This window comes from Lampetra fluviatilis, chromosome 52 (assembly GCF_964198595.1).
Source record: "Lampetra fluviatilis chromosome 52, kcLamFluv1.1, whole genome shotgun sequence".
In the NCBI taxonomy this organism is placed as follows: Eukaryota; Metazoa; Chordata; class Hyperoartia; order Petromyzontiformes; family Petromyzontidae; genus Lampetra; species Lampetra fluviatilis.
Genome location: NC_136326.1, coordinates 7,665,409 through 7,686,804, shown reverse-complemented (window position 1 = coordinate 7,686,804; position 21,396 = coordinate 7,665,409). Strand labels below are relative to the sequence as shown.

The following is a 21,396-nucleotide window of genomic DNA, read 5'->3' as shown; positions in this document are numbered from 1 at the left end:
CACACCAGGCGAGGTAGTTAACATCTCATAGCCACCGTGATGATGATGAGAGAGACACACAAACTCCAAATATACAGCAGGCGTCAGGGTCGGGATCGAACCCACGACCTCCTGCGTACCAGGCGAGATAGTAAACATCTCCTCGCCACCGTGATGATGATGATGAGAGAGAGACACACAAACTCCAAATATACAGCAACAGGCATCGTCAGGGTCGGGATCGAACCCACGGCCTCTTGCACACCAGGCGAGATAATTAATATCTCATAGCCACCGTGGTGATGATGATTAGAGAGACACACAAACTCCAAATATACAGCAGCAGGCGTCAGGGTCGTGATCGAACCCACGACCTCCTGCGTACCAGGCGAGGGAGTTAACATCTCATAGCCACCGCGACGCCCAAAGGGGCCCTCCCCACAGTGGCCGAGCAGCAGCAGCAGCTGCATTGGAGCCGAGGCACCCGGGAACAACAACACCAACACCAGCATCAAGACGAAGAAGAAGCAGAACGAGAAGTGTTCACTCGTTGTTTATCTTTAACATCTCTAAACATCTCTAAAGATAAACAATGGGGTAGGCGGCGGGGGAGGCGGCAGTGGGCGCCATCCGTTGCCAAGCGCCGCCGTTGCTAGAGCCGCGCTGAGCTGGGCGAGTGGCGTGGTGAGTCTCGTGGTGAGTGTGGTGGTGTGTGTGCGTGTGTGTCTGTGCGTGTCTGTGTGTGCGTGTGTGGTGTGTGTGCGTGTGTGCCTGTGCGTGGTGTGTGTGCCTGTGTGTGGTGTGGTGTGGGTGTATGTGTGTGCCTGTGTGTGTCTGTGTGTGCGTGTGTGTGCCTGTGTGTGGTGTTTTGTGTATGCGTGTGTGCCTGTGTGTGTCTGTGTGGTGTGTGTGCGTGGTGTGTGCGTGTGGTGTTTGTGTCTGTGTGGTGTGTGTGCGTGGTGTGTGTGCGTGTGTGGTGTGTATGTGTGTCTGTGTTCGGTGTGTGTGTCTGTGTGGTGTGTGTGCGTGTGTGTCTGTGTGTGGTGTGTGTCTGTGCGTGTCTGTGTGTGGTGTGTGTGTGTGGTATGTGTGCGTGTCTGTGTGTGGTGTGTCTGTGCGTGTGTGTGTGGTGTGTGTGCGTGTGTGTGTGGTGTGTGTGCGTGTGTGGTGTGTGTGCGTGTTTGTCTGTGTGTGGTGTGTGCGTGTGTGTCTGTATGTGTGTTTGTCTGTGTGCGTGTGTGGTGTGTGTGCGTGTGTGGTGTGCTTGTGTGTGCGTGTGGGGTGTGTGCGTGTGCGTGTGTGTCTGTGTGCGTGTGTGTCTTCGCCGGTTGGAAACATTTAGGCTGGCCTGCCTACGATCCATCCTGGGTTTAACCTGCAGGCTGGATTGTGTGAGGAGCTCGCAAATCCTTGAAAGATCTGGGCAAAGTCCCATCGGTGAGCTCCTCCGGCAGGCAAGGCTGCGTTGGCTGGGTCATGTAGCCCGCATGCCCAGCCACCGCATGCCTAAACAGCTTTTGTTCGGCCGGATCGAGGGGGCTAAACGGGCACGGCACGGGCTAGAGAAGAGATGGAGTGATGTGGTACAGGAGGACGTGGAGCTGAGTGGACTTGCCGATGACTGGTACCAGCGGTGTCAAGATCGGCCTCTGTGGAGGAGGCTCGTGAAGGACGCTACTGGGCAGTTGGAGGCAGTCGCCCTCCAACAACAACGGAGGGCGGAGGAGCGACGCTCACAACAACGAGCGGAGCGCCGGGTGGATAAAACGCGGTGAAGTTGGCACAGTCGTGTTCACAGGTGGTGCATCTGCGGGTAATCCCCGCCAGTCAACCCATGGCACCTGCAGGGTCGGTCTCGTGACCGCCTGCCAGCAAAGAGCCTTTGCCACATCACGTGGCCTCAAAGTGCACCTAGCCTGGCACGGGCGCCGCGGCGACGCCACTGCCACTTCGTGGCGAATCCGCTACAGCTACCTGAGTTTGGTTCCTGCTCACGGCCAACGCCAGTGACGATTATTTGAACCGGTCCTGGGCCTTTCCTAGGTCGATTCAGCCTCAAATGAGTACCCGGTGTCTAAAACATCGCCACTGGGGAGACAAAGGCGGTCGGGCGTGGTGCTGGCCACCCACGCCCTCGTGTGCCGTGCCGGCCTTCATAGGTGCTGCTCGCTCACAGCACTTGCCCCTACAGTCTGTTGAGGCTACACGGGGTGATCTTTGTCATTCATGAATGTTTGACCATACTTCACCGCGCTGGTCAATGCGGGTTAATGAAGACGGGCAGCATGGGCAGAGAACGTGGAGGAGTGGCACGGGAGTCGAGCTGCTACTGCTGCCTATAGGGCGACTGCCTCCAATGGTAGCGTCCTCACGAGCCTCCTCCACCGAGGTCGATCTTGACACCGCTGGTACCGGTCGTCGGCAATTCTACTCAGCTCCACATCCTCCTGGACCGCATCAGCCCATCTCTTCCCCCATCTCTTCCTCCAGCCCATCTCTTCCTCCAGCCCATTTAGCCCCTTCCATCAGACCAAATAGAAGCTACTTTGGGCAAGTGGTGCCTCGGCATGCGGACTACGTGACCTACACTCACACTCGCTTCCTTTGCAGAACAGGGGGAGCACGCACAAACTGCGCACAGGAAGGCTCCCGAGTCGGAAATCGAACCCAGGAACTCATTGCCATGAGTATGATATCATGGGACCTTTTTTGCCAGTATTAAGTATGATGAATAATAGGTTTTACCCTTTCTGTCTTTGTGCTGATCGCCCTTTAGCGTTCTCTGGTCTGACACTGGTGAGACTTGGCTACAAAGAAGGATGTCTCTGGTGTAGGCCAATCAGTTTCATAAACGATGTATAGATCATTATATTATCAGAACACGTTCGTTTGCATGTTCACCACAAGTACGTGTGCTTAATGCACACTTGATTCATTGCAAAATGTATCTAATTGGTGTTTGGACATCTTAACACCTCCTGTTTTATTGTCAGACATGGTTACACCTATTCTAGTTTTGATTTGAAGCTTTCGTGACTGCAGGAATCCATACTCTTTCGGTAAAGTCACGTAGGTAGAAGACTAAATAAGAAATCACGACGTTTCGATCGCAACACAAGCAATCGTCATCAGGTAGAAAGATACAGCGGTAGAACTGCTGAACAAGAAATGGCTGCTGCAATAATAGCAGCCCTTTTATAATCTCTTGTTGCAGCAGCCCTTTCTTGATAGTAGGTTTTTACCCTTTTAACTGGTACAAAACAGTTTTGTACCAGTTAAAAGGGTAAAAACCTACTATCATATTTTGCCACTGGTAAAAGAGATCTCATAGTGTAAGCAGCCCTTTCTTGTTCAGCAGTTCTACCGCTGTATCTTTCTACCTGATGACGAGTGCTTGTGTTGCGATCGAAACGTCGTAATTTATTATTTATTAGTTCTTTTGGTAAAGTCACGTAGAAGGGAAATGATAAAAGAAAAAAATATATATAGCAAAATAATTTTTCATCACCTGATGATGATTGCTTGTGTTGCAGTCGAAACGCCGTGAGAATGTGATGATGATTGCGAAAGAACCAAGAATATGAATCCCTGCAGTCACAAAAGCTTTAAATAAAAATATATTCTTTACTTTTCTGCCTACGTGACTTTACCGAAAGAACCAAAGAGTACTATTCTAATTTTTCACGTCTGTTTTATTGTAAAACCTATTCTTATTTTTCTTCATAGTATGATATCAGTGTGTATAGACAGAAACGGATGTCTGCGAGTAGATTCGCATACATGCCCTGAAAGCGGTGAGCGTATAAATGCACGTATGTTGAAATGCGGTCCAGCAATGGGATATGTCTTGCTGCAATTTCCCCACAATCTTTGACGCATGAAACGTGCGTCTGAATTCGCGGCAGGGCCCTTCGCCGTTTGTGCCGAACGCGGTTTGGGTGGCCTCCGTGCGTACCACATGGCGAACGTTGGAGCTACGCGCGCAGAGCAGCGAGGCAAACTCACGCCCGAGGACGCCCGGTCACTCGGCAAGAGCCCCGTGTACGGAGTGCGGTGGCTGGACGCGTGTCTGCAAGAGACTCTCCTGCCAGGCGCGTCCTGGCACAAGGTCAGCGTGGATCCGGGTGGATGCGCGCGTATGTGCGCGCGAGCGGTAGTGGAGCGGGTAGCGCACTGCGCTACGAACCCGGCGACCCGAGTTCGATTGCCGCTCACGCGAATCATTGGTGGTGATTGTCTGCACCGGTCCTGGGCCTCCCCTAGATCGACTCGGCGTCAAATGAGTACCAGAGAAAATGGCGGCCGGGCGTGGTGTTGGCCACCAACCACCCCGTGTGACGTGCCGTCCTTTATAGGTGCTCTCCTAACAGCACTTGCCCCAACAGTCTGTTCAGGCTATATGGGGGATCTTTGTTTTCTCTCCCGAGCTCTGTGACCGTTAAAAAAGGCAAAGTGATTTCCCGCTCGGTTCGTTGATTCCGTTCCATCGGAAGTTGTTGGTGATGCCGGTTTGGCCGACAGCCGTTCCTCGATTTGGTTTGTGCAGATCTCAACGGAGGTCTCATCAGAAGCCCTCGACACGAGGAAAAGGTCACCGGGTAAAGAGCACCACGGTCAGAGGTCACCGAATGAAGGTTAGTGCACGTCATCACGGCTGCCACCTCTGAGATAGAGTACCTCACTGTGAAGGCGACTGTGCGATGAGTTCTGTGCGCTCGTAAAGCCGTCGACTTATTGCTCGCCGTCTTTCATTAAATACGGTTGCTGGGCACAGACCCAAAACGCCAAGCGGCCAGCAACAAGCGACACTGTCCATGTTATAAGAGATCGAGGCATTATTAAACTCACTTATTTTCCGAGCTCACCCCACGCTCCCTTAATCTCCCGCTCATAACCGCCACCTTTACCATTGCATGGCTACCACTCATGAGCCTCATTCATTCAGTCCATTCATCGTCATTTGCTGTCATCAGTTTGGCTTTCACGTAATTCACGCACCACAGATTTGCCACCATTGCTTCCTCTCATCTATTTTATTCACAATTACGTTCACATGCTGTGCAAATTGTTAATTTTGTGTAATGTGCCTTGGATAAGGTGCCATATAATTTCTTTTAAGATAAGATTAACATGTGTCTTGAATCGAGCAAGGTTATTATTGTTATAAGAGCGTGGGGAGAGAAGATACAATGATGATGGAAGGAGGGAATTCATAATATAGGGGTTTGGGTCATATCGCGTTGTTTATAAATGTGTCGTAACCCTCCACCACCCGACACGGCCAAACAGTAAAAAATGTGTCACGTTTTTCAAAGGACAAAATAATTCACCTTTTTAGCCCACCGGTGTGCTGTAGAGAGAATGATCATTTTAATTTGAGTAGTACGACGTTTCGCTGATAATTACAATCAGCTTCATCGGGCAAGTATGGTGAAGCTCTCCTGTTGCTTCCGGTCTTAAATAGAGCAGCATCAGGTTTACGACACATTTATAAATAACGCGATCTGACCCAAAAACCTATATTATGAATAATATTGGTCGCGAAAGCCTACGTGTTAAAAAGGAGGGAATTCCACAGCAGAGTAGTGCAAGGAAAGAAGCAGAGAGAGAAGTGAGGTGACTTGCAGTGTGGTGAGTGGGTGGGTAGGAGAGTGGATGAGCGAGGAGTAAGTGAGTGTGTTGCTTTGACCTGCAGTGTGGTGATTAAGTGAGTAAGTGATGAGTGGGTGTGTTGTTGTGACCTGCAGTGTGGTAAGTGATGAGTGCGTGAGTGGTTGATTGTGTTGTTGTGACCTACAGTGTGGTGAGTGGGTGGATGAGTAAGTGGGTTAGTGTGTTGCTGTATCCTGCAGTGTGGTAGGTAAGTAAGTGATGGGTGGGTTAGTGGGTTAGTGTGTTGCTTTGACTTGCAGTGTGGTGATTAAGTGAGTAAGTGATGAGTGGGTGTGTTGTTGTGACCTGCAGTGTGGTAAGTGATGAGTGGGTGAGTGGGTTAGTGTGTTGCTGTATCCTGCAGTGTGGTGAGTAAGTAAGTGATGAGTGGGTTAGTGGGTTGTAGTAACCTACAGTGTGGTGAGTGAGTAGGTGATTGTGTTGTCGTGACCTGCGGTGTAGTGGCGCTCGAACGCAGCGTGGATGAGATGGAACAGTCAGTCCCATTGACATGAGCCACATCTTCTAAAACTGTAGAAGTGTACCTCCAAAACCGACACCCCGTGTGTATTTACGAGACCGTGACACGTGTGAGCACGAGGTCTCCTGATTGTGTGGAACTGCCCGCGTCGCGCGAGCTCCCCGTTGACGAGGAGGAGGAGGAGCCGTCTGCCTCATCTCTCATCCCCTCCCAGACTCCGTGGCGGCGTTCGTGGACGGCACCCGCGTTGCGGTCGCTGCCGCGGCCAGAAGGGCGATGGCGCAGGAAGCGGCGCGTCAAGGGGAGCCGGTGCGCCGCTCGGTTGGGCTGCAAGGTGAGGGATTTCGCAAGGAGGGATTCGTGGCCATTGTTACGATTAACGGCCATTGTTACGATTCGCGGCCATTGTTACGATTCGCAGCCATTGTTACAATTTGCAGCCATTGTTATGATTCATGGCCATTGTTACAATTTGCAGCCATTGTTATGATTCGTGGCTATTGTTACGATTCGTGGCCATTGTTACGATTCGCGGCCATTGTTACAATTTGCAGCCATTGTTATGATTCGTGGCTATTGTTATGATTCGTAGCCATTATTAAGATTCACAGCCATTGTTACAATTTGCAGCCATTGTTATGATCCATGGCCATTGTTACGATTTGCAGCCATTGTTACAATTTGCAGCCATTGTGATGATTCATGGCCATTGTTACGATTCACAGCCAGGTTAGTGTGTTGCTGTATCGTGCAGTGTGGTAGGTAAGTAAGTGAGATTAGATTAACATGCGTCTTGAATCGAGCAAGGTTATTATTGTTATAAGATACAATTCATGGCCATTGTTAAGATTCACAGCTATTGTGAAGTGTCGAAGGCTTGCTGACAGGGGGTCATGGAACAGGCCTAGGTGCTATGGGTTGGCCGACTGAGATGACTGCCAGATGCACCGGCTTTACCCCCTAATCACACCAACCGCTGTGGCAGCAGCGTCCGTTGCTTACATAAGGTGTGCTTCTGTGCGGCTTCCGCTGTGCGTGCCAGGCAGTGCTGTGCAGTGGCCTCGTGTTGTGAAACTGGGACCCCCCTCCCTCTGCCAGGCTCCAGGAGCGAGCTGCTGGGAGAGTCTATGTGCGCCGTGCTGGGGGTCGGGCCTGAGTGCCTGGACAGAGTGTGCTCGCGACTCACGGGCAAACTCCTCCCGGCACGGCTCCGTGGAGAAATATGGTGCCGGTCTCTTGGGTTTGTGACGTTGTTATAAATTTTCACATAAGCCACTTCGTTGAACTATAATTTTCACCCATTTTCACCCCGGGGTCGCTCGCTCGCCTCCTTGTCGCTCGTATGTCGCCGTGGTTGCTGTTCCCAAGAATCTCGCTCATTGATTCCCCCACCCGCATTGAGAGACGCGGTCTCTAGCAGGCATTGTTTCATCTCATCCGTACTGTGGTCAACCGCCACCACACTGCAGGTCGCAAGGATACATTTGTAGGGCTGTTACGGGAGGGCTGTAAGTGCATACGATCCAATGGGTAACAAACACAGTGGGCGGAGTTACGGGAGTACACGGGGGGTGCCCGCAACGACGTCCGCGTCAGGCAGCCTGGGGGGTTGGGATCCTGGTGAGGGGTATAAAGGGGGAGGACAGAGAGAGCTCGGGGCTCAGTCTGGGAACGAAGGAGGAAGAGTGAAGATCCTCTAGCTAGAGCCCTGGACTCCCCTCGACGCCGCCCTTGTCAGGGCTGCAGAGGATCGAGCCAGAGGCGTGGTTCCGTGAACCAGGGTTAGACCCTGGGACTCCGGAGACCGTAGCCCGTCTCACCAGTGTCGGGCCAGTTAGCCTCCCCTAGCCCGTTAGAGGAGGACTTGGGGATAGGTGAGATTAGCTAGGGGGTATCCCCAGTTATCCGGGTGAGGGGGCCGCTACCCCCTCTAGTGTTGTCCTGTACCGACAAGCTGAAATAAATATACGTGTGCCTCAACCTGGGTGTCCAGCGTCTTCACCGGTACTTCATCTGGTGTCAGAAGTACTACGGACATGGAAACACGTCAGACAGCTCGAGCCAGAGTACCGGAGGAGGACACTGCTGAAGTCGTTGAGCCCGAGGCGGCTCACCAAGACATGGCGCAGCCGGGGGCCGACGCGTTCCTACCGGGGCATCGGCATGAAGAGGGGCCGCAGCCAGACGCGCTACGGCTGGCTCACGAGAGACTGGCGGAGCTACTGTACGCCGCTGCCGCCACGCTGGAAAACATCACGCGGCTGGGGGCTGGTGGTCCACCACGGGGCGAGGGGAGTCGTCGACCTGAGCGCCTTCCCGCCATTTCTGAAGACTCCAACTTTGAATTTCCCGCCATCGTCACGGCAGCTGCGGAGGGCGTGGCCGGGCTCAACCTTGGGTCCGACACCGCTCTCGCTGGGACAGCGGCGTCATCTCCAGCGGAGGGAGCGTCATCACATCCGCGACAGGCGATTCCATCTGCCATTCGCGCCGACGCACAGCCGAGTCCCGGGGATAGCAGCCTACAGACTTCCAAGGCGAACGCTGCGCTGCAACAACGGCTGCCTCCGCTGAAAGAATTTGTTGGTGCAGAGGGCGACTGGGGCGGCTTCCAGCGACGCTTCATCGCCCACCAAGAAATGGCAAGGTGGTCCGACGATGAAGCCCTCTGCGCGCTGCCGGCGCTCCTCGACGCAGACGCGCTCGCCGCCCTCACATCGGCGCCGAAAGAGAAGCGGTCTACTCTGCCGAAGGCACTACAACTGCTGGCCGGGGTCTATGGACCTTCAGCGGAATGCAGAGAGCAGTTCTACGAGCGCAAGCGGGGTGAGAAGGAGTCGCCCCTGGCATACAGGACGAGCCTCCTAGCGCTGGCTAAGACGGCTTTTCCCCGTATGGACGACGATGGCGTGGACGCGATGGTCACGGAGAAAATACTCCTCCTGGCAGACGACCTGGACATCGCTGTCGTCGCACAGGAGGACGCCGAGATGACCTCTCTTCAGGCGGCGCGCCTCCTTCACGCCAACCTTCTGTCCCTGCGGCGGAAAGCCAGCAGGGCATCGGCAGGGCGTGCGGTGGCTGCAGCCACCCTTCCGACGGAGGAGCTCTTCGCCGTCGACCATCGACGGCAACAGGCGCAAGAAGTACGGTCGGCCCGGGACGGGTCAAGCCGTTTCAACCGCCCGTCGTCTCCACCGGGGCTCCCGCGGTGTTTCAACTGCGGCGTCCGGGGCCACGTCGCCTCGGGGTGCCGCTCTCCTCGACAGCGCGGGACGACGCCTCGACGGGACGCCGGGCCTCCTCCTCCCAAGCTCCAGCAACATGACCCGGCGAGTCGCGGCACCACACATGTTTGGCCAAAGCACCTACCCGTTGCACGCTCTCGCACCACAACAAACGGGGGGCCGATGTCGCGTTGCGAGGGGCCAACGCGGATCACTGCGGGGACTCAAATCGAGCCCAAACAGTGGTCCGTGTTGGCCCATCGCGTGGTAGCCGCGTCGTCAGGGTCGTCGGCCGTGGTCGGACACATTGACGGGGTAGAAGTACGCATCTTGGTCGATACGGGGGCATCGGCGACAATCATTTCGGAATTAATTTACAATATTCTGCCCGTACAAAGCCGGCCTTTACTGCCGGTTAACGTCCCATTCTATGCCGCTAACGGGGGCTCTCTCGGCATCATGGGACAGATTCGAGCGCAAATTTCTATTGGGGACATCAAATTGTCGGGGCCGATTTTCGTTTCCTCCTCGCTGGCGGTTCCGTGCCTGCTGGGGACGGATTTCTTAGGTAAAATGCCCATTCGTATTTTGATCGACCAAGGATGCATTGAGCTTCCATCGGGGCGGCGCATGGCGTTCCTGCCATCCCCTGCGGCGGCTCGGTCGGCGTTCGCGACGGTACCGGCGTTCGTCGTTAAAACTGTTCGTGTGCCGCCGGGAGCTCAAATGCTAGTGCCTCTGAAACTTCGTAAGCCCTTCGCTAAGGGCATAGGGGATCAGGGTGTTTTGCTGGGACCGTCTAGGGCCGGGGTTAATGGGCCTCATTTGATTCCGGCCCAGACCGTCGTAAGAGGGGACGGGGACCCTTTCATCGCGGTCCTCAATGTGGGATCGCAGACGGTGGTGGTTCCTCAAGGGACGGTGCTCGCTCACGCGACGCCAGTGCCCTGCGAGGAACCTGTCGCGAACCACGTTGGCACTGCTTCCCGGATGCTCCCACATTCAGACAGCGATGAAGGGTGGCTCGACGCGCTTTGTGCGGGATCGACGGACCTGACAAATTCAGAGCGCCAACAGCTTAGAACGCTACTGAGGGAATTTTCCGACGTTTTCAGTCGAGATAAATATGATTTGGGTTGCACTCACCTGCTGCGTCACCATATTGACACGGGTGACAGCCCGCCAATTCGCCAAAATCCGTTTCGGTTAAGTCCCGCCGAAAAGGACCATGTCAAATCGGCTGTTGATGACATGTTAGCCGCCGACATCATTTCTCCCTCCACCAGCCCTTGGGGAGCGCCGATCGTCCTGGTTAAAAAACAGGACGGCTCGTTGCGGTTTTGCGTGGATTTTCGGCGCCTTAATAAAATTTCGGTTGCCGACGCATACCCGCTCCCACGGATGGACGAATCGCTGGACGCCTTGGCGGGAGCGCGATTCTTCTCCACACTAGATTTACTTTCGGGATTCTGGCAGCTTCCTCTGGACGATGATTCTAAGCCTAAAACTGCTTTCCGTACACCGCACGGCCTGTTCCAATTCAACCGGTTGCCGATGGGCTTACACTCAGCGCCGGCAACTTTCCAGCGATTGATGGAATTGGTTTTGGCTGGATTGCAATGGGAGTCGTGCCTGATTTATTTGGATGACGTTATTGTCTTTGGTAAAACTTTTGACGAACATCTCCAGAGGTTGCGGGCGGTTTTCCTAAAGATGCGGGCTGCTAATTTGAAATTTAAGCCCCAGAAATGCCATTTGTTACGCGAGTCGGTGCGTTATCTGGGGCACATCGTAGGGCGCTCGGGTATTGCTACCGATCCCGCCAAAACGCAGTGTGTCAGCTCCTGGCCGACTCCCACCACGGTGGGAGAGGTCAGGAGTTTTATTGGCTTCGCATCATATTACCGACGCTTCGTCGCTAATTTTGCAACGATTGCAAAACCCCTACACGCGTTAACATCAAAAGGGGTCCGGTTCCACTGGGGTCAGGATGAGGAAGCCGCTTTCTGCTCCCTTCGGGACGCGCTGGTGAAGGCTCCTCCCTTGATTTACCCAGATTTTTCGAGGCCGTTTTTGCTCGACACCGACGCGAGCAACACAGGTATTGGAGGCGTGCTTTCCCAGGTGGTTGACGGCGTGGAACGGGTGGTCGCGTACGGCAGTCGGGTGTTGTCTCCAACGGAGCAAAGATATTGTGTCACCCGTAGGGAACTGTTGGCAATCGTCTATTTCATCCAACAGTATCGCCCATATCTGTACGGTCGGCATTTCACCGTCCGCACAGATCATGCGGCACTGCAGTACGCCCTGAAGGTTCAACAGCCATCGGGACAATTGTCCCGATGGTTGGAGGTCCTCCAGGATTTCAGTTTTGAAACCACTTATCGTAAGGGCGTTCGCCACACCAACGCTGACGCTCTGTCGCGGATGCCAACCGCCTCCGAATGCGCATGCCTCCTGGGGTCGGGGCGTTGCAAGCCAGTAGGGGACATGATGGTTCCGGTCCTGGCGGCGGCCGCCGACGATGAAACGGTAGTCCCCATTGATATCGCCGAACAGGGGAGAGATTCCCTGCTTGGATTGCCCGTTGATGAATGGGGGCGCCTCCAGTTGGAGGATGCCTCCCTCCTCGCGTTGCGTCGTCGCGCCGGGGAGAGGGGGCGTGTGACGGGTCATGCCGACGCATGGGAAACCCATGCGGGCTTACTTATGCATTGGGACGGGAAATCCCAGCGTCACCGGCTGGTGGTCCCTTCTGGCCTACGGGGTAAGGTGGTGTGGGCTGCTCATGAGCGCCTCCTCCACCTAGGTACCCAGAAAACACTCGCCTTGCTCCAGCTGAATTTTTTTTGGCCGGGTATGACAAGGGATGTCGCTGATCTGTTGGCGGCATGCCCTCAGTGTGCGCAGCGCAAACCACCGGCACGGGAGTCGAACCCGCCCTTGCAATCCATCCAGGTCTCCAGAATAAATGAACTGGTCGCACTGGACATTCTGGGGCCATTCCCCGCCACCTCCAGGGGAAATAAATATTTGCTTACTGGGGTCGAATATTTTACGCGCTGGCCTATGGCCTGGCCCCTGGCGAATCAGTCGGCAGCAGCCATCGTCGACGCCTTTGTCCAAGGTTATGTCATGGACAAAGGTGCCCCGGAGCGGTTGTTGACCGACCAGGGTAGAAATTTTTCGGGGAAACTCCTAAAACAAGTCTGTGATCTCCTAGGAACGAAAAAAATTCGAACCTCTCCCTATCACCCGCAAACGGACGGGATGGTCGAGCGTCTGCATCGCACCATCACGTCTATGTTGTCGCAGCAAGTTTCGGACTCACAGGCTGATTGGGACTTACAAATTCAAGGGGTTCTAGCGGCATACAGATTGGCTCCCCATGCTGCGACGGGGTTTTCACCTTTCTTTCTTATGTATGGCCGCGAACCCGACCCACCTGTTCGGGCACAGCTGCAGATCCCCGTGCCGCTGGGCAAATCTAAATTGGACGATCACGTTAAATTTAACCTTGACAAACTGACTGAGGCGCGGGATGCGGCGAGGCTAAATTCTGACAGGCGTCAGAAGGCGAACGAGCGCCTCAGACTGGCTCGCGCGCACGTGCTGCAGTGGAAGCCGGGGGACAGGGCATGGCTGCACTGTCCCCAGGTACCACTCGCGACCTCCTCTAAACTCGTACGCCCGTGGCGGGGCCCCGTCGAGGTTGTTGAGGTTTTGAGGCCTCAGTGCGTTCGAATCCAATGGGGGAGGCGCCGGTGGTTTGTACACCCCTCTAGGCTGAAGCCGTTTGTTGCGGTGCGGGGGCCCACGCCACGCACGCGAGGCCAAGCATGTGGGGGGTCGACCGACTCGGAGGGTCCGTCGCTGCTCTCGCCTGATGTGTTGCCGGCTGTCCCACCCACAGGTGCACCGGGAATGACGGGCTCACGCCCTGGAACCCACACAGGTGATGCCGACAGTCGCGCGACTTCAATCGCGACCTCACCTCGAATGGGACAGCCGCCACCGGATGGTCCGCCGTCCGGGGTTGCCCCGTGTGACGGGCCTGCGGCAAGGACGCGCGCTAAAATGCGCAGACTCTTATAATATACAGCAGGAAGAAAAAGAAGAAAAAAAAAAAAAACTTTTTTTTTTATTTATTTTCCTTCACGTGTCATGGTTACTGTATGCTGCGTCGGTGGTGTGCTCCTTGCACACTGTGTGTGTTGTGTTGTGTGGGCGCGGTGTGTGTGTTGTGGGTGCGTTGTGTGTCGTGGGTGTGCTGTGTGTGCTGGGGGGAGTTCCTGGCTAGTTGTATATACGTGCTTTTACGGATTTCGTATTTATGCGGGGGGGGGGGTGCGTCGGACATTCCTTTCGGGGGTATGGTTGTTGTTCTTGTTGTTGTTCTTCAATTTGCATTTTGTTGAAAAAAATGAGGCACACACGGGGTCGAGGGGTAAATGTTCCTTTATTTGGAATTGTTGCAGCCGGGACGGCTGCGAGCTGTAATGGGGGGGGTGATGTAGGGCTGTTACGGGAGGGCTGTAAGTGCATACGATCCAATGGGTAACAAACACAGTGGGCGGAGTTACGGGAGTACACGGGGGGTGCCCGCAACGACGTCCGCGTCAGGCAGCCTGGGGGGTTGGGATCCTGGTGAGGGGTATAAAGGGGGAGGACAGAGAGAGCTCGGGGCTCAGTCTGGGAACGAAGGAGGAAGAGTGAAGATCCTCTAGCTAGAGCCCTGGACTCCCCTCGACGCCGCCCTTGTCAGGGCTGCAGAGGATCGAGCCAGAGGCGTGGTTCCGTGAACCAGGGTTAGACCCTGGGACTCCGGAGACCGTAGCCCGTCTCACCAGTGTCGGGCCAGTTAGCCTCCCCTAGCCCGTTAGAGGAGGACTTGGGGATAGGTGAGATTAGCTAGGGGGTATCCCCAGTTATCCGGGTGAGGGGGCCGCTACCCCCTCTAGTGTTGTCCTGTACCGACAAGCTGAAATAAATATACGTGTGCCTCAACCTGGGTGTCCAGCGTCTTCACCGGTACTTCACATTCACCCACTCATTCACTCGCTCATCCAGTCACCCGCTCACTCACTCACTCATGTTTTACTATCACCATGGCTACTGTTCTCGTGGACTTTGCCCATTGCTTCTTCAACCCATGTTGAGGGGTGTCACGGTGGCGAGCTGTTAATTCCCTCGCCTGGTATACAGGAGGTTGTGGGTTCGATCCCGACACTGACGCTTGCTGCATATTTGAAGTTTGCATGTTCTCCGCGTGGTGGCATGGATTTTTCTGCAGGTCCGCCGGTTTTTCCCTCCACATTTAGAAACATGCGCTCAGAGTATTTGGCTGTTATAAATCTTCACATAAGCCACTTCGTTGAACTATAATTTGTGGCCAGGTCGCTTCTGAAAAGAGCTATATAGCTCAGTGGGCCTTACCTGATAAAATAAGAAAAATTGTTTAATAGTTTTAAGACGATGCGATCTCTAAAAGACTCTGACTGTTGTTTTCTCATCCATCCTGTGTTCAACCACCACACACCAGTAAATGTTACAGCCTCACATCGGTTCTCTGCTGTGTCCCCTTGGTGTGGAACTCTCTATATCGCTTTGCAGATCCGCAACATCAAATGCACTCTGATTTTTAAGAAACATCTCCAGGCCTCTATCTATTTTGTCTCCGCGCCTCTGAGTTGTGGACTTGTCTGCAAAATCTGCCGTGTTATAAATATTATTATTATTAACTGAAGCAGTTGTTAATAATGAAATGGTAACCAGTTACCGGTTAACAAGCCCGGCTGTTCCACAGGGGTGCATGCGAGGGGGAGGCGTGGGAGCAGTTCCGGCGGAAAGTGTGGCGTGGCGTGGATCAGATGGGGATGACGCACGCCACGCAATCTCCCGTCGCGCACCTCATCCGCAACACGGTGACAGAGGTGAGTGGGTGCGCACCGACGCTGCGCGCAAAATCAACAGCAGCAGCCGCCATTCGCCAATATGTGGTGGGAACGGCACCGCGGCGCTTGTGCCAGGCTAGGTGCAGTTTGAGGCCATGACATAAAGTGTCGAAGGTCATGGGACAGACCCAGGTACCATGGGTTGACTGACTGAGATGATTGACAGATGCTCAACTCGTGCTGCCCACTGTGCCAACTCGCTGCGTTTTACCCGCCCGGCGCTCCACTCGTTGTTGCGAGTGCCGCTGCTCCTACCCCCGCCGTTGCTGGAGGGCGACTGGCTACGACTGCCCAGTAGCGTCAAGGTGCACATGGTGCACACACACATGGACACACGAAATTAAAATGGCCTGGATCAAAACACCGGAGAGTGTGCGTAGTTAATGAGCCAGCCGGGGGTTAATCGAGAGCGGGGCTCTTGGGGTGTGGAGGAGGCAGCGGCCGTATGTCATCTATCGCGATTCGTTCATCTGGCGGGTCAGCAGACTGCAAGGCAAACAGTACACAGGCGATGCATCGTCGAGCGAACGTTCACCGACGAACGTTCACTCGCCGCGTGCTCGCCCGTGCCTCCGTGTCGCCCACCCCCCCACCTGCGCAGAAGCTGCGCGGGAGCGGCTGGCTGCAGCGCACGTACATCTCGGGCGATGGGCTGGCATTCACTCTCGTGTGCGACGTCCTCAACGTGCTGTACACGCACGGCCGCGTGTACGCGCCCCACCTCGTGTACCGCCTCGTGCCGCTGCACCTCGCCTTCGCATCCGGGCACCCGCACGGTGCGTGAGGGGGCGCCGAGGGCCCGACGGCCCTGAGCGCCGGGCGTCGACATCGTGTCGGTCAATAATGACAATGATATGTGTGTACGTATGTACATTGAACTTCTTTTGTCACCGTACGTCATCAACCATGTTAATCGGAGGTGCCGGGGAAGGACAACAAATTAAACACAAAAAGCAGCTTTAAAGAAATGAAAGCGATGAAGAGGTTTTCCTGTAAGAAGTGTACATTCACAGTGGGCTCTTTATTCAGCCTACGCACAAGCCACATGCAGTCGTGGGGAGCTAACGCCACGGCGACCCGAGTGATCGTTAGCCCGTCCCTTTATTCCCTTTTGGGTCCCTCTCGATCCTTCCCACCCGTTCTCCACTTTAACCGCGCAGTCCTATCCCAGCCGCCACCAAACGCCCTGAAGAAACACCTTAACATCCTCTCTGCTAACGCTCCCCGCGGTTTCCCAATCGGACGCCCGCTCCATGGCCGGTTAATCGGCTTGTCTGGCTGGTGCGCGATGACCGGCGGCGTTCCTGACTGATTGTTTTTCGAACGACGCGGCCATCAAAGCTGCTATTTGGCTGCGGCATAGTTCAATTTAATAATAGGTATACGTCTCTCGGTAATCCGGTAATCAGGCCCCGAGAATGATACCGGTATTTATATCGTGCCCCAAAACGAAAAGCCTCGGGGCACAGTATCGAGGGGTTATTTTAGCCTAGAGGACATTTCAGCGGCAGCTGTTTCTATGCAACACAAGGTGAACGCAGCAAATGGCCATTAGGCTGCTAGTACTAGGCAATATTGCTTCTTGTTATCCCGATTGAGTACTTTTCAGGTACATTTTCAGCTTTACGCCGTTGTTTTCCAATGCCGGTTACATTGTATGGAGGGATTTTTTGGCTATGGGAGGAAACCAGAGAACCCCGGCGCAAACTCGTGCAGAACAGGGGGTGAACATACACACACTGCGCGCAGAAAGGCACCCGCGTCGGCAAAATCGAACCCAGGGCCTTCATGCTGCGAGGCACGAGCGTTACCACTGCACTACCGCCACCCTGCATGCCTAACGCGGTCCGTCGGTGGATATTCTCACAGTTGTTCAGTTCATTTATTTGGTATAGCCCTGTGAGCCATTCGGCTCTTGAATGCAAATGCAACACACAAAAACATGAACAAGAAAACATCTTAAAGTTCTAGATTTGAAGCTTTCGTGACTGCAAGGATTCATACTCTTAGGTTTTTTCGGTAAAGTCACGTAGGTAAATTTTTTAATAATAATATAATAAAATAATAATAAATGAAAATAACTAAATTAAATCACGACGTTTCGGAAGCAACACAAGCCTCCGTCATCAGGTGTTACTGCTCCACTAAAATTATGCTACAGTAATTTAAATGAAATCACGTCGTGATTTAATTTAGTTATTTTCATGTATTATTATTTAATTTAATTATTATTTTAAAAATTTACCTACGTGACTTTACCGAAAAAACCTAAGAGTATACATCTTAAAGTGACTACGCGCAATAGAAAAATCCAGGCAAAATAGCAAAGTCTTTCAGAAAAAACACCGCATTTCAATGCTGTGTGCAAAAATCCCAGTGGGATGCAAGTCAAACAATAACAACCACAAGACAACAAACAAATATGGCTAAACCAAAAGTTTTCGAAATCACCAAAATAAAGCTATAAAAACAACGTAACAGTGATCATAGGAACTGTGATTCAAATTTAACAATAAACGAAAAACATAACATGTACGACCAAACTTTGCAGCCATAGCTGGCAGCATGAGTCACTCCATAACAGCGGGAGTATCAGTAGGAGTACAACATTTTTCAATGCACCTTTAAAGATCAGCACACTATAATCAAAACTCAATATCATACTTTGCAGTGGTCATCCGGAGCGATACATTTGATTTCAGGCCACTGAATAGCAGTGGCAGCTAGGGCTGTACAACTCCTCTAGAGCAGTTTTCGTTTTGCCTTCCCATGCAAATCAATCCGTCTCCGAGTCGTAACCGCCGCGTGTCCACCTCCCCTCCCCCCCCGCTCGCCCCCCACCAGAGGTCGCAACCGGGTACCCGATACCCGTACCCTACCCGATACCCGGCTACCCGTACCCGACCGGGTACGGGTACTCGTTTGCGACTCTGGTGTGGCCGGGTACGGGTATGGGTAGACCGTGAGTCACTGGTGAGTAACTGTTTGTCACTCATTTCCCAACGTCTTGTCTCTTCTCACAATTCAAGTTCCTAGAATCAACCCACCCGCGCCTGCAACATGGCTTCATCCCAGAGGTCGCAATCAGGTACCCGATACCCGTACCCTACCCGTACCGGGTAGGGTACGGGTACGGGTACGGCCAGGTACGGGTACGGGTACCCGTTTGTGACCCTGGTGCGGCTGGGTACGGGTAAGGAATCAAAACCCGTTTGCGACCTCTGCCCCCACCCCACCGCAGCAGAGGCCACACTGCAGCTTGCCTTCCACCTCAACGCGCTCCTTCAGAAGCACTTCCCGGAGTGGCGACGCATCGCCGACATCTCGCAGCGAGTGGTCGCGCGGCTGCAGGAGGGCGACCCGCACCTGCACGCGCGGCTGCTGAGGCTGACGCGCGACGTGGCGGCGCCACACACGCAGGTGGGAGCGGTGCCCCGGGCGCGCACGACGCCGCTGGGTCGTGGGAACCGGTGGCGCGGCGGACGGCACACTGCACCCGCGCCGCGGTTGCAACGAAAACGAAACGTCTCAGGGGCACGGGTTTGGGGTTGGCAGCTGTCCCTTTGAGGCGCGAGCTGAAATGCAGCGCCCAGTGGAGTGGGCTTCACGGGGAGACGTTGCCATTGGTTGTTGTTTCAAAATAAGCGATTTGCGAGCCGTTTTTCAAAATGTGGCAAATTTGGACCGTGACACCGGCAAAAGTCGGATCCGACGTCCCGTGGCAAGCATCAGCAGTTATCATCTAAACGGTCTTGGAGTTCCCTCTAGGTCTACTCGGCCTTAAAATGGGTCCCCGGTGCAAAAGCAGCCGAGCGTGGTGCCGGCCGCACGGCTGCGGTTTCGTCGCCCGAGCCACAAACCGGTCGCGTGGCTGGCGCGGACGGCGTGCTGCTCCGACAGAAGGAATTCCGGAGCCTCCTGGAGTGGGGCGACGACGAGGAGAAGCAGAAGCATCCGCACACGGGCGACGGGGAGCGCGGAGACTCTGGAGGAGACTCGGTGGAGCACGGGGACCCGCACGGCCCCCTGCCCAGTATCCTGCTCGTCTTGCGCAAGTGGATCGGAGAGGTGCACCCCACGAGCCCCTCCCTCCGCGCCTGCCGCGTGTAGAGCGGTGGCTAGCGCACGCGTCCCACCCAGCGCAACTGCCTACGACATTCACCTGCCAGGTTCTCTTCTGAACCTCCAAGTAAGGTGGGAACAGGCGAGAGTGCCCCGCAAGGACAGGCGCGTTCAGTCTCACGGCTGGTGAACAGTACCCGACTGCACCACACACACGCTGCACTACGATCACAGTGGCCAGTCCTGGGCCTCCCCTAGATCGACTCGGCCGCAAATGAGTACGTACCTGGCGTGGTCTACAAACGACAGTACCAAGGAGACAAATGCGGCCTGGTTGTGGCGTTGGCCACACCACAGCCCCTTGTGCACAGTGCCGGCCTCAACAGGCGCCCACTAACGTAATTTGCTCCGACAGTCTGTTAAAGGCCGTGCGGGGGACCTTTGTCTTTTTTGCAGGCGTTCGTGAGCGTGCTGTCGGCACCGGCCGTGCTGCTGCTGTGGGACCAGCTGTTCCTGAGCGCGTGGGATGAGCGTGTGTTTGTGGATTCGTGCCTCGCGCTGCTGTTGCTGCTCAGGGACCAGATCATGGCGTGCGCCGACTGGAGCTCGCTCATCCAGGTCCGAGTGATGGCGCACACCGGCATGCGTGCGTGTACCTGCGTGTGTACCGCCGCGCATGTGTGTGTATTAACGTGCCTGTGTACCTTTGTGTACAGACAAAGTGGCGGCCGGGCGTGGTGCTCATCTGCCATTCCTCATCTGCCATTCCGGCCTTCATAGGTGCTCGCTAACAGCACTGGCTCAAACTGTCTGTTAAGGCTATACGGAGATTTTGCCTTTGTATGTTCGTGTGAGGAGTGGTTGTGTAGCGGTTAGCACGTCGCACTGCCAACCCGGCGACGCGAGCTCGGTCAACACCAGTGACTATTATTCGAAGCGGTCCTGGGCCTACCCTAGGTCGACTCGGCCTCAAATGAGTACCTGGTGCCATGTGTGTATATCGCCACTGGGGACGGAAAAGGCGGCCGGGCGTGGTGTTGACCGCCCACCCCCTCGTGTTCCGTGTTTGCCTTTATAGGTACTCGCAAACAGCACATGCCCCAACAGTCTGTTAAGGCTATACTGGGGATCTTTGTCTTTGTAGGCAATTGCAAGGCCGTGACTTTACCTACTTCCACGATGTATTCATGATAGTTTTAGTTTTCTCGTTCATACAAATTGCGTCGCTCACAATCGTGGAAGAACCACAGTCGAGCGGGGGAAGGCAGCAGTTGCCAGGTGGCAAGCCGACGCTACCCACGATTGCCCAAGATCCACAGTCCTCTACATAGTAAGATGTTTTCAGCCAATGAATGGGCGGTGCGTTTACATGCGGGAGCAAACCGGAACACCCGGAGAAAAATCCACCGTGCGTGCGATAGGGCCAACACCCTTTTCCGTACAGAAGTGGGACAGATGATATGAGCCCACGCTTTGCTGTGCAGCATCACCGTCACCACCGCCGCGTTTGCTGGAGCTGGCTGTGTGCTGCCGCTGCTCTTGCTGTAGGTGCTGCTGGAGGAGACGCAGCGTCTCTACACGGTGGACGTGGCGCGGGCGTTGGCGCACCTGCGGGGAGATGGCGACGCGCTGGCCGTGCCGGCGCTCAACCGCTGGTGCGTCATGGGACCCGGGCCGCCGCGTTTCGCTCCATGAGCTTCTTCAGTGCCGCGGAGAGAAACGGAGTGCGGCAGCCCGAGGGCACGCGGGGGAGCTGCCGCGTGGTGCAAGCCGTGTCCTGCACCCACGCACACGCGTCGTCTGCACAGCCGCTTTAATCAATCCACTGCTGGATGAAGGCCTTGGGGGGTTGTTTGACCGTACTTTAGCACGCTGGTCAGTGCAGGTGGACGAAGGCGGTGAGCATAGACATGGGGCCATACAAATACAGTACAACGAAGGTTTTTGCTGTCCTGACTTCTGCTGCCCGAACCTGGATGAGTGGGAGTCGTGTCATCACTGCATGAGATTGCATAACGAAGACAAAGATCCCCTGTACAGC

At 54.7% G+C, this 21,396-nt stretch overlaps 1 protein-coding gene across 5 annotated transcripts in view; it reads left to right on the top strand.

The window, feature by feature from the left end:
- Window positions 1–415: 415 nt before the first annotated feature.
- The window catches only part of LOC144949127 (uncharacterized), a 31,957-nt gene continuing 10,976 nt past the window's right edge, over window positions 416–21,396 (top strand). The window contains exons 1-12 of one of the 5 annotated variants that reach the window (XM_078878989.1): window positions 416–675; window positions 2,590–2,666; window positions 3,885–4,087; window positions 4,526–4,613; window positions 6,327–6,446; window positions 7,211–7,352; window positions 15,146–15,272; window positions 15,898–16,069; window positions 18,535–18,713; window positions 19,194–19,361; window positions 19,812–19,973; window positions 20,904–21,010. In XM_078878989.1, the coding sequence (XP_078735115.1) occupies window positions 2,663–2,666; window positions 3,885–4,087; window positions 4,526–4,613; window positions 6,327–6,446; window positions 7,211–7,352; window positions 15,146–15,272; window positions 15,898–16,069; window positions 18,535–18,713; window positions 19,194–19,361; window positions 19,812–19,973; window positions 20,904–21,010 (1,472 nt within the window). In that variant the 5' untranslated portion in view covers window positions 416–675; window positions 2,590–2,662. Of the gene's footprint in view, window positions 676–2,589; window positions 2,667–3,884; window positions 4,088–4,525; window positions 4,614–6,326; window positions 6,447–7,210; window positions 7,353–15,145; window positions 15,273–15,894; window positions 16,070–18,534; window positions 18,714–19,193; window positions 19,362–19,811; window positions 19,974–20,903; window positions 21,011–21,396 lie in introns of all 5 variants that reach the window. The other 4 variants (XM_078878987.1, XM_078878988.1, XM_078878990.1 and 1 more) reach the window with 4 other exon arrangements.